The sequence below is a fragment of the Pelodiscus sinensis genome, chromosome 24 (genome assembly GCF_049634645.1).
Source record: "Pelodiscus sinensis isolate JC-2024 chromosome 24, ASM4963464v1, whole genome shotgun sequence".
Classification (NCBI taxonomy): domain Eukaryota; kingdom Metazoa; phylum Chordata; order Testudines; family Trionychidae; genus Pelodiscus; species Pelodiscus sinensis.
This window is the reverse complement of record NC_134734.1, coordinates 9,179,206-9,192,333: the sequence shown is the minus strand read 5'-3', so window position 1 is coordinate 9,192,333 and position 13,128 is coordinate 9,179,206. Positions and strand designations below refer to the sequence as shown.

General features: G+C 47.7%; 1 protein-coding gene across 1 annotated transcript; it reads left to right on the top strand.

The window, feature by feature from the left end:
- The first annotated feature begins 619 nt into the window (after positions 1-619).
- On the top strand, positions 620-5,599 carry UFSP1 (UFM1 specific peptidase 1). The gene is made up of 2 exons (XM_006112087.3): positions 620-849; positions 1,420-5,599. The coding sequence occupies exon 2, from the start codon at positions 1,430-1,432 to the stop codon at positions 2,147-2,149; it is 720 nt and encodes a 239-aa protein (XP_006112149.3). The 5' UTR covers positions 620-849; positions 1,420-1,429; the 3' UTR covers positions 2,150-5,599.
- Positions 5,600-13,128: the final 7,529 nt, after the last annotated feature.

Here is a 13,128-nt window from a genome sequence, read left to right as displayed (position 1 = left end):
AGCATGTGGCTCTCAAAGTCAATGTAGCATGCAATCAGCATGCACCTCACTTTACATGCCCTTGCTTTATGCACCAGTCACTTGAATAAATCTGGCAGGAAAAATACAAGGCGGATGAAAACTGGCAGAGCCTGGCAGCCCTGTGCGTGGGAACCAGTGAACAAATGTCTCACCGGCCACACGTAGAAATGGCGTGGGCTCTATGGCCGCACCTTGCCGCCACAGGTTTATCAGGGTTGCCAGACACTTTAACAAAAAATACAGATACATGGCGGGGAGAAAATTGGTTGAGCAAAAGAAAAGGGACCAAATAATTGGGCAACCTCCTCCCCCACCAAACCCCCCCCCAAAAAACGGGGGATCAAAGTTGAGCAAAAAAAAAAAGTCACTGCCCTTAAATTCCCACGCTACCTGCTCCACCCTCACCCGCCAGATGTGGCAGGGGAAGAATGTCCTAAGCCGCCTTCCCTGGAAAAAACCAGAAGCGGTATTTTCTGTTGGTTTTTTTTACCAGACAGAGGCCGCAAATACCGGAACATCTGGTGCCCCAGCATTCAAGTACTTGCAACCCCGCCCCACCCCAGCAACGTTCATCACGGCCTCGGCGAGGGAATGAAGGGAGAGAACCCAGGAGTCCTGGCTCCCCGCCCCTGCCCCGCTCTAGCCACCAAGCCCCTCGCCGCGCGGACGGGAAAGGGAAATCCCGCAGCGGTGGGGGCGGGGCGATGGCTGCCTGAGCGAAGGCCGCTGGTCACTTAAGAGTTAAGCCGAGTAGGGAAGCCCGGGGCATGCTGGGACTTGTAGTCAGAGGCAAGTTCCGGGGAAAGCCAGACACACGGAGCGGGGCAGGTGAGATTGCAGCGGACTCCTGGCTTCTCTGCCTGGCGCGGGAGCGGGGCGATTTGAGGATTGAGACTCCGCCCTCCTGTCTTATATTCTTCCCCCAGCCCATGGGCCACGGGGAGGGAGAGAGAGAGAGTCAGTCCCGGCCCCCAGGCACTGCCCGGCCCCAAAGGACTGGCAGCAGGGAAATGCCGCTCAGCGCACGCTGTGCTCAGTCCCAGGCTGGTCCTGGTGGGGGGCGTCCTGGCTCCAAGCCCTTTCCCCCCGCTCCGCTCTCAGAGCCCACGAGTCCCGACATTAGTGGCTCTCGCGCAGATGAGCGGGGGTATGATTTCCGGCCCGTCCTTTGGGATCTGGACTGAATCCCAGTTGGTTTCCCTTTTCCCTCACTGAATGCCCTCCTTGCAATTTCAGTGGCTTTGGTTGTTACTTACCAGTTACTCCCACTCTGCCCCAGGCGCATCTCAGCGCTTGGTGTGGGATCCCTGTGTAACCAGCCACTCCCCCACACCCCAGAAGTGGGAGCATCACAGTGCTGGGCAAGGGGTCTCTAATTCAATTTCTATCCCCCTGCAGGAATGTCTCTATGTCTCTGCTCCCCGATGTGCACCGGGGCCTCCCCTTCCCAAACTCCCCGACTCGGGCTGCCCTGGTGTCTGGCTCCTATCTCTATTACCACTACGGCTGCGATGGGGTCGACGACCGGGGCTGGGGCTGCGGCTACCGGACCCTCCAGACACTTTGCTCCTGGCTGGTGGCTGCAGGGGCCGGAGCAGGGCCAGGTGGCTGCCCCCAGCTGGTCCCCAGGCTGGCTGACATCCAGAGATCTCTGGTGGAAATGGGGGACAAGCCCCCAGTCTTTGTTGGCTCTCGGGACTGGATTGGCACCGTGGAAGCTGCCTTGTGTGTCGATCACTTTTTTGGAGTGCCGTGCAAGATTGTGCACAGTCCCCGGGGGGAGGGGCTTGGGGGACAGATGGGGGTCTTGTATGCCCATTTTGAAGGGGGCGGGGGGCCCGTGATGGTGGGAGGCGATGCTGACAGTGCCTCCAAAGGGCTGCTGGGAGTCTGCTCAACCCCCACCAGCCACCATCTCCTCGTTCTGGATCCCCACTATTATGGGGGGGTCGGGAACCTCAGGCGGGAAGGGGTGCAGGCAGCGGGGTGGGTGCACTGGCAGGGCCTGGCCTCCTTTGATCCCACCTCCTTCTACAATCTCTGTCTGCCACAATTCAGGTGGGACACAAGCAAGGCGACTGGGGGGGAAGCTTGGGGAACAGTGCTAGTGAAAACTGATGTGCACTAACAAGAGTCAACAAGATGGCCTCTGGGGCCATGTGAACATTTGGTTGCATGAGTGACCATCACCTAGATGGCTACCAAGGAGTTTACACAAGGGAGATGTCATCAGGCCACATAAACATTGGTTTGCACAAACGAGGGTCACCTGACTGGTTTCCTGGAGCTTTGCATAAGGAAGATGTCACTGGGACTCATGAACATTGCTTTGCATGAGCGAGAGTTGCCCAGCTGGCCAGGAAGGAGGTCATACAACTGGGGTATGTGAACATAGGTTTGCACAAACAAAAATGAACAAAGAGGAAATGTTATTTCCTGCCTGATTTTGGGTCAGTGCCTGGCAGGGTCTGAACAGCAATGGTTCAGTGTTCACGTGTGACTGCATTCCCCTTCTCTCTCGGCTACTGGAAGCCCATCCATGCTCTGGGGGTGGTGGGCGGATTCTCAGAAGGCAGGCTTGGAAATTAATTTTTTTTTTAAGGAAATGCAAATTTTACCCTTGCAAGATGACCGGTCCAAGAGCTGCCGTGGGTAATAAGATCAGTCATTCTGGGTCAGTGATGGACCATCCAGCCTCGTGTGTCCTGCCTTCCGACAATAACCAGTACCAAACGCTTCAGAGGGAACGAACAGAACAGGTGATCCATCCCGTCGTCCACTCCAGCTTCTGGCAATTGAAGGTTCAGGAACACCCGAAGCATGGGATTATATTCCTGCCCAACCTGGCTAATAGCCATTTATGGATCTCTCCTCCATGTACTTACCTAAATCTTTTTGACCGTCACAATATCCCCTCGTGAGGAGTTCCACAGGCTAACTACGAGTTGGGTGATGGAATCTGTCCTTACATTTTAAACCTGCTGCTGGTTCATTTCGTGGGGCGACCCTCTGGCTTGCATGTGACATGAAGGAATAAACCATACGTCAGTGATCACTTTCTCTACCTGTCATGATGGTACAGCCCTGTATCCCATCTTTCCTCTTAATCATCTCTTTTCCAAACCAAGCAGTCTAATAATTATTGTTGCCCTTCTTTGGCTGCTTTCCTGATACTAATAGATCTTCTCTGAGATGGGGTAACCCCATCTGCATGCAAAGCATGGGCGCTCGGTGGATTCATAGCACAGCAGTAGGATATTGTCTGGGTTTTTCTTTCTCCTTTTCCTCATGATGCCGAGCACTATTAGCTTTCCGGCCCATCAAGCAGCCGTCTTCAGCATACCATTCCTATTCACTCCCAAATCACTTTCTTGAGAGGGGATCCCAGTGTTCACTCTAATTTTTTCATCCGCACGTGGAATACATTTTGTTATGTGCACTGAGGCATTTGCAAATGTGCACCACAGTAGATACACATAATGTCTGTGTCTAGACTGGCAAGTTTTTCCGCAAAAGAAGCTGCTTTTGCGGAAAAACTTGCCAGCTGTCTACACTGGCTGCCTGAATTTTCGCAAGAACACTGACGATCTCATGTAAGAAATCAGTGCTTCTTGCGGAAATACTATGCTGCTCCCGTTCGGGCAAAAGTCCTTTTGCGCAAAAGCTTTTGCACAAAAGGGCCAGTGTAGACAGCTCAGATTTGTTTTGCGCAAAAGTGCGTCTAGATTGGCCACAGATGCTTTTGCAGAAAAGCGTCCGTGCCAATCTAGACGCTCTTTTCCGCAAATGCTTTTAACGGAAAACTTTTCTGTCAAAAGCATTTGTGGAAAATCATGCCAGTCTAGATGTAGCCAATGTGAGCTATGGGAGCTCTGCTAATCAGCTGGGTGGCATTTAAATCTCTCCTATGCAGTTGCCCAAATGCTCAGCTTACCGGGAATGCTGGTGGGGAGATGGCTAATTTAGCCCCCTCACTCTGTGTTTTGTATGTGTAATTTATGATGCCCACCTTCCGGGTTGGCCTGGATGCTCCAGGAATTAACAAGCTTTTTAATGAAAGAGTCTGTTGTGGGCTGAACTATCCCGCAATACGGATGGGCCACCCTCTTCCAACGGCCATCGCATTGTGCACACTGGATCCAGCAACACCCCAGCTAATGTGTTATTGGTGGTGGGGGTGGGGAGAGGCCAGAGCCCAGGTGAGATCTGAGGAGCAATGACACTGGTATCTGGCTCAAAAGAGAAAGTCTGCAGGTGTCGTAGGGTCACCTGGGAATGGCACAGGGAGAGCACAGGACTGGTCTGGTCTGGGGGGGTGCCCCAGTTCAAAGCAGGGGGCAGCTATAAGTCTCTGCCCAAATGGGGCAATCGCTGGGGAGCAGAAAGCCAAAGGGTAGAGGCCATAGCTGGAGCTGGTTGCATGTGCCCACATAGCGCGGGGGCCTGGCAAGCACAGCATTGTATTTGCACATAGGTGGGGAGCTGTCACTGGGACATGGGATTGTCAGGGGAACACCCAAGACTTGGGTGAAGGCTCTCCCCTGCAGAGGCGGGTGCTGGGCCCCAGGAAAAGAGAGCTGGCAAGAAAGCCTGAAAAGAGATGTGAAAAGGTGCACAAGGGCCCTGGTGCTGTGACCTTTTCACCAGGAGTCATCACTAGTGCCAGCAGGGGGCTGGCAGCCCGGACTCCTGGGCTCTCATTAGGGATGTAAGTGACTAGTCGACTATCCGATTAGCAAAAGCTTATCGGATAGTTGGACTAGTCGCTTCCTCGCCCTTGCTGCCTCTATCAGAGGCAGTACGGGGAGCGGGGTGGCAGGAGCCGGTGTTGAGAAAAGCCAGCTTAAAAGCCGGTTCCCTCCAGCACTATCTCCATGGGAGGCAGATTCCTCAGCTGATTCCTGGCTCACGCCCAGTCCCAGACAGAAGCTACATCTACATTGGCATGATCTTGCGCAAATACTCTTTAATGCAAGAGTTCTTGCGTTAAAGTATTTGCGCAAGAGAGTGTCTACACTGGCATGTGCCATTGCGCAAAAGCATCTGTGCCAGTGTAGACGCTCTCTTGTGCAAGAAAGCTCTGATGGCCATTTTAGCCATCGGGCTTTCTTGCGCAAGAAATTCATGTTGCCTGTCTACACTGGCCTCTTGCGCAAGAACCGTTGTGCAAGAGGGTTATTCCTGAGCAGGAGCATCATGGTTCTTGTGCAAGAAGCCCTGATTTCACACATTAGAACGTCAGTGTTCTTGCACAAGAACTCCCCACCAGTGTAGACAGGCAGCATGGTTTTGGGCAAAAGCGGCTGCTTTGGTGCAAGATCATGCCAGTGTAGACACAGCCACAGTGTCTCTGCTTTTTAAATGTATTAAGAGCTGACAGGCTCTTAATACATTTAAAAGGCTAAAACGCAGCAGGGGGAATCCAGCGTGATCTGGGGCAGCTGATTCCCAGCTCAATGGGTTCCCCCCTTCTGCTCAACAGCCTTGTAGAAGCTATTTCATATTTAGCTAGAAGCCATTCTGTATAACAAAAAGCCATTTTAGTTTCTTGTGTCTGCACGAGGGAGTGAACTGGCCTTTACCGAGGTGGGGAGAGACCAGAGGGATGCGCTGTTGGAATGTGTTAATAAACTATTTTAAGCTGAAGCTCAAACTCCCTTTTAACCTGTTTTTTTCTATGCTGATAATAATTCCTCTTTAAAGTTCTCTTTGATTTCTTGTCCTAACGTCAGACTTGTTTGGTTAAGAGTATAAAATACTAGAATTAATTGTATTAGCCAGCCTTACTGGGCCCAACTTTGCTGGAACCACGTTTGGCTCACTTTGCTTTTATTGGCCAATAAAACTGTCTGTTTAGCCGCGTAAACTGAGTGAGGCGTTTGCTTCGACAATTTGGAGGTTCTACCGAGATTCCTAACGCGCCACTTGCCCATATTGACGGACCGGCACTCCACTTCCAAACCTCTCAGAGCGCTCAAGAGAAGGTAAAGGGGATACCTGTTACGAAATCTCCTGGTTGAGGGCTTGGGATTTGGAGTGACGGCCAGCCATCGGGGTAAGGGGAGCTACGGAATTCAATTTTGTGGAGCGGCTAACATTTTTGTCTGTCTGTGTCTGTCTTTGTCTGTTAGGCCTGTCTTATGTGTCACAGTTCCAAAAGGGCACACCAGTGTCTCTAGTGAGGCAGCCATGCGCTGGACCCTCTGTGTTCGGACGCTAAAAGCTGGTGTGGTGCCATTACTCTTGGCACATGGAACTGTGGGGAAGCTTTGTTGTCTCTCTCTGTTATTTGTGGGCGTAGTACTGACCTCTGAGGCTAACCCCAGGCCATAGTGCCCCATTCCGCGAGGCTGTCTCCAGGCGCCAGGACGTGGTGTTCTGCTGAGCTGGGGCAGGTGCCGGAAACCCCTGCGAGGCAGGTGGACCTTGAGTCCAGTGCTTCGCAACAAAAAGGGGGGGGACCAGTGGAAGCAGGTAAATTCTTGATTCGGTGACTCGCAGAGCGAGCAGGTGGATTCTGATTCGGTGACTTGCAGAATATGGTGTAAGCAGGCGGACTTTGGTTCGGTGTCTTACAGAATTAAGCGTGCGCAGGAAATGGGGGTAGGTCAGTCTACAGGAATTCCAGTGCCTTTATGTTAAGTGCCTTTGATGTATAAAAGGGAAGTCAAATCCCCCGGAGCCATTGATTCCCCTATGAGGGGCACGTACAATATACATACATTGCTAATGCTTAGATATATTTGCTATTTGTATAGGAGTAAGACATGACAAAGGTCAAGGCCTGTCACAGGTAATAACTTATAATAAGGAGACGAGGGGAAGTGAAACCAGTCTTCTGTTAAGTAGAGATATGGATAGATTCCACATCCTTTAAACTTGTGACCGGCTCAAGCAGGAAAGGAAAAAGGGAAGTATGGCTCGCCCATTGTTCAGCAAAAGTGAATGAATGTAACACAGCTGTAACCGCAAAGTCAGCAAGTAGGCACTGTATTTAACCTCATTTAGAAAATTAACCTGACCTATAGGAATGCTAAATGTAAAAAATGAAGTAACCTATCATGTTAAGGCACCTAAACCAGGAAGGATGTTAACCCTATAAAAACCCCTGCCTATGAGATGTTGGGGGTCGGCTCTGCTTTGAACATTGAGTTCCTTAGCCGTACCTTGGTTGCAACCAATAAACTTGAGTTGGACCCAGCCTGAAAGTGTGACTCTCTTCTTGGGGTAAATCAGACTAGCCTCCAAGGGGACGAAACCTTGCAATTTATGCAACACCTTCTGGTATAGGATCCTAATGAAGTCTGATATTAAGTGCCGGGTGTCTTAGGGCAGCGTCACTTAATAGAAACCCATGGGAACTGGACAATAAATAAAGATGCATCTAAATGTGGAAACTGTAGGAAAAATGTGAAAAAGGAGAAAAAAATTGTGTGTAAAAAATAAGTATAAATGTAATGAGTAAAGAATGAATGCCGCTGTATAGGTCTGAGACTTGAGCTAATCCCAGCTGCACCAGGGCTCTCCCACGAGGGAGCTCTGAACGCAAAGGGGGGGGGGGTCAGCTGAACCTCAAGACTCAGCGGATATGTGAGGGAGTAATGACTCCCCTTATTTCATAAGCTGCTAAGGTCTGACACTCTAAACCCGGCAGACTCTTTCTTTGGAGTGTGTAAAGTTAGTTTAGGTGGGGGTTAGTCTAAGCACCCCCCCACACACACACACACTGCCAAAAGGCACCCCTGTATACTACTTGTACATGCATAATGGTCCAAGGACCTGTAAGCATTTAACAAATTTGAAAAGAAGAAAAATTAAAGCCTTGAGGGATGAAAGTAAAGCTCAGAAAAGCAAAAATCTTCCCTGCAGTAAGATAGGTAACTTAAAAGTTGCTGCAGTGCCTCTGTGCCAAAATAATGCACAAGAAGTGGGGGGAAAAAAAAAATTCTCAGTTGGCACACCCATATCAACCAAGCTTGGGGGGAAAATTTGGCACAACATCACCCCTCTATCCCTCTTTATAACACATACACAGATAGAGAGGAAACATAAAAAATAACTAAAATAAATTAGCTCTTCCCTTTGAAAACACGGGCTCCTGTAACAAACTTGCCCGATCCAAAGCAAAACACAAACTTTAAAATAAGTTTAACAGTTTAAGAAAAGTGTTCCTCCAAATCCTAAGGGGGAGGAAAAAAATAAAATAAAAAAAAACTGCTTTAAAAAATGACTCCTTGTTTCTTGCAGCCTCTTTTAATCATCTTAGCAATGAAACAGTCAAGTTAAACATTTGGCTACAGACACTTTGTTAAATCTATTAAAGAGAAAATAAGGAATTCTACTAAAACTTAATTGGTTAACGGCATAAAAGAATAGAATCTATACATTGTAAATTTGTAAAACCTGCACCCTAAGGGTTAAATGTGTCTTCCAAGGAACCTAATTATTGTTTAAAAAATCCAAGCCCAGAAACTTCACAGTGTTTCTGTTCAAGGCTGAGCTGATAGCACTTTTGGCTTGCTTTCAAATCCAAGGTTGTGTGTGTCTGCAAACTGCCTGTCTGTTCTGGAGGGGGGGAAGCACTGTCCCCCATAAGTAAGTCTGTAACATTGCATGTGATTCTTTTCAGAAAAGAAAAACCTTTTTGCTTGCTGAAATAGTAACTAGCAAGCACCTTGTTCTAAGAGTTTCTGTGGCAGTAAAAAAAGCCTGGTCTGCAGTACAAGAGGGAAACTGAGGCATGCCACCTTTAACTTAATAATTAAATAATAAAGTAATATACTCAAACCCTCTGAAGCTAGTGTTCAAAATAAAAGCATACCATTGGGTAACAGCAGGCTGATCAAAAAGTAGCAAAAATCTGTAAAAAAAAAGTGTTCTAAAATATAATGCACCACCCCAATGTGCGTAAAAATGTTTTCTTTGTCTTTCAAATCATCAAGAAGTGCTAATATCATCTAAAAATTAACCGGAAAAAAAACCCCACGGTTCTGTGTCATAACATAATAAGTTTGTATTCTGTGTTCTGTCTAAATTTGTCTTGTGTGTGTCTTAATTGTAATATATGTATTTCAAACGTTGTGTGTACAATATTGTTGTTCTAATAAAAAAATAATTTAAGTCCCTTAAATAATCTTAACATTGTGCTTTATATAAATAGTTCTTGCCTTTATAATTTTAGTAAAGTTTTAGTAGCAAGCTATGCAGTTTGTACTGTCTAAAATGTAGCAAAATCTACTCCTCTACCTGCTGTTTTTCCCTTCTCTCCTACCATCGCCAGCTCCTACGCCGCCTCTTTCAGAACTGGCCCTCCTGCGAAACCAAGCCCCAGAATCAAAAAAGCAGGAGTGAAAACTGGCAGGATGCACCTTGCGCCCAGACCACTTGTGGTGCAGCTCTGATGGCCACATTATTGCCCCAGTGGTCTTGCTACCTCACCTTGCCCCCGTGCTCCCTGAATTGTCACACGTTGGCAAAGGGGGGGATGGTAGCAATCCTTAAAACAAAATTGGTTTGCTCCCAAATTCTCCCAAGCAGCCAAAGATTACTGTCTGGCTTGCCCTGTCTGCCAAGCCCACAACATAGGTAAACCTGTAAAGACAGTTCCGGCAACCAGACCTCTGCATTTAAGACCATTTCTGAATTTACAAATAGACTTTATTCAATTGCTTAAATGTCAATCTTTTGAATAATGTGCTGGTTATTGTTTGCTTGTTTTTGAGATGAGTAGAAGCTTATTCCTGCAGGAAAGCTGATGCCATCACAGTGGCAAAAAAACTTCTAAATCATTACATCCCATCATGAGGAATACCCCTGGTGATCTCCAGCGATAGAGGTTAAGGACGCCTTCCAGGAGGCCCCGACTGAGCCGTGCCATAAACTACAACCAGGACACTGGGTTTGCGTGAAAGTTCACCAGCGGAAGACTGCCCTGGAACCCAGAAGTTGGCCCCAACAAAGAGCACCGCAGACCTGGTACCGGAGACCCAGGTCCAAAAGCAGACGGGGATCACCGCAGACCTGGTACCAGAAACCCAGGTCCAGAAGTAGACAAGGATCAGCGCAGGCTTGGTACCGGCAATCCAGGCCCAGAAGCTAACGATCCTAAGAGGCCGAGGCCAAGGTACCAGCTGCGGCCCAGAAAGACCTGCCAGCGATAGGTAAAGCAATCTACGAAGTCCTGAAGAACAGCCAGCATGAGGCTGGACAAACAATTCATGTTAAGCTTATGCTTAATCTTGTTTTTAATACCTAGTAGTTATAACCTATATGGTTTAAATGTGTTTATGCTTTTAATGAACCAAGTTTCCCAAAAATTTAATTCCACAGGTTGCTAGATATGTGCTCACAGTCCTGTACATTCAGAAGGAGGCATCCCATTGATTCCAAGCCCACTAAACAACATTCAAATATGGCACACTGTTTAGTGAACTAAGCCAAATAAAACTCGGCAAGAAAAAAAAAGGTTTACTAACCCAGGGTATATCCGCCTAGCCTTGACCCCAATTGAAAAGTACTGCTAGACATGTAATGGTTCAGGAGCCAGGGTGAGAAAAAAAGCCCAAACCGATGGCCCTAAACTATGTCCTAGCTAGTAAGGGCGGGGTTTGTGCCTTAGTAAGAAGAAAATGCTGTAGGTATATTTCTAACACCAGCAAAAAAGTAAAGAAAGATGCCTCAGAAATTGAAAAAAACTGTGGAACGCTTAAGGCAGGGGAAAAACTGGACCCTCTGGGATTGGTTAGGAGGCTGGTTTGGACATGTGGGAACTTGGATTTTGTAAGGTGTAGTTTTAGTATTGGCTATATTCTTTTGTGCTTATTTTTGTTTCTTGCTAATCAAATGCTGTATTTCTTGTATTCTAGAAAACAAGGGACAGACCCTCACTAAAGGGAATGTGGAAGTAATAATGTTAAAATATAATGAGCAAAAAGAAAAACAAAAAATTTATATAAAGGCTTTAATAAAAATGAAGATGTAAAACGGTTTAATGGTTAGCCTTTAAAAGGCTAAAAGGGGGGAGATTGTAGAAGCTATTTCATATTTAGCTAGAAGCCATTCTGTATAACAAAAAGCCATTTCAGTTTCTTGTGTCTGCACGAGGGAGTGAACTGGCCTTCACCGAGGTGGGGAGAGACCAGAGGGATGCGCTGTTGGAATGTGTTAATAAACTATTTTAAGCTGAAGCTCAAACTCCCTTTTAACCTGTTTCTTTCTATTCCTCTTTAAAGTTCTCTTTGATTTCTTGCCCTAACGTCAGACTTGTTTGGTTAAGGGTATAAAATACTAGAATTAATTGTATTAGCCAGCCTTACTGGGCCCAACTTTGCTGGAACCACGTTTGGCTCACTTTGCTTTTATTGGCCAATAAAACTGTTTAGCCGCGTAAACTGAGTGAGGCGTTTGCTTCGACAGCCTTTTAAATGGATTATGAGCCTGGTGGCCCTTCATCTATTTAAAAAGGTTAAGTGTAGCAGGAGTGACCCAGCAAGCTCTTGCTGGCTTTAGCTAACCCCCCTGCAGCTCCCCACTTATTGACTAATTGACAAGTTGATGGAAAATCCATTGACTAGTTGATTAGTTTGTTAAACTAAATTTACCATCCCTAGTTCTCATGTTAGAACTGGGAGAGGAGTGAGGGCTGGTGGGTTACAGCAGGAGGCTGGGAGACAGGACACATGGATTCTCTCTCCCCAGCCCTGGGAAGTGAATGGGAGTTGGTAGATCAAAGAAGGGACACCTGGCACCACATTTCCTACATTGCTTTTCTCCATCCTGTCTGCATTTGTCCCCCTTCCCCCACCTGCAACCATTAGCTTGCTCTTCAGTTGTTCTGCTCACTCCTTCCCTTGGTCAGCTTATCCCTTCTGCCCAGGCAGCTGGAATGTGCAGGGAGGCTCCCTCCTGAGCCAAATGCATTTTTCCACCCTCACCTGCTGCTCTAAGGGCTGTCCTGGTGCCCTCTGTGTATTGTCCCTGGGGTGCTGTTAATCTGGACATCTCTGCCCCATTAGGGCAGCATTTGTAATTAACCTGCCAACCTCCAAGCAGAGCCCCCTAAACCAGCAAGGTGCTATATAATTTGGATCAGGATGGGTCCACAGTTCTTTCCGGCTCTTCGATCCCTGCATTGCTGCCTCTGGGATGAAGTGCTGAGCTGAGCTGAGCTGAGCACCAAGATGGAGTCGACCACATGGCCTATTTATCCCTCTTTCCTGGTCTCTTCTTGGCTACAGCAGGTCACCTGGCCCATGGCCTATCCCTGTGTTCCCTACTGGTAGCCCCTAGGTATGAGTCACTACTCTTGAGGTGTGTCCTTGGCCTATAGAGGGCTATTGTTCCAGAGCTTTGCTCGTTAGCATGTTCATAGGCTGAGCTGCTTTGCCCATAGTTCAACCACATATAGAGAAACATTTGGTATCCACACAAAATACATGCTTATAACTTCACATACCGACATTATACAATCACATGAATAACATATATGGAATCAGAAGAAAGTAGGCTTCTATTGGATACCTCACATGGCCCCCTTTGCGCCACGTTTGGGGTCAACACCCCCGCCCCCATGGGTGCAGCAGTGATCTGGCTGCTCCCCTCAAAATCCAGTAACGTGACACCAGCCAAGCTGGACTCAGTGATCAAGGGTCAAAGTCACCAAACAACTCAATTCCAAGAGACCAGCCAGCTCCACCAGTGCCCTAGGTCTCACCCCAAAGGCATGGCCCGTAGCCATCCGAGGGCTAAATGCACCAAAGGCTGATGAATCGGGAAAGAAACAAGTTAACGTGAGCCATCCAGATCTTGCACATGGCAGTGTTATAGCGACCTAGTCCTGGGGGTAACCAGGGGTGTTATCTCCAGCAATCAAGATTGCCTGGAGTGCCCATGATTTGTCTTCCTTAAATACTTCCTTTGCTTTGTTTGAAACCTGCTGCCTGTTAATTTAATTGGTGACCCTTGGTTCTTGTGTTATGTGAAGGAGTAAATAACACTTCCTTATTCACTTTCTTCACACCAGGCATGATTTTATAGACCTCTATCATATCCCCCTTTAGTTGTCTCTTTTCCAAGATGAAAAGTCCCAGTCTTATTAATCTCTCCTCA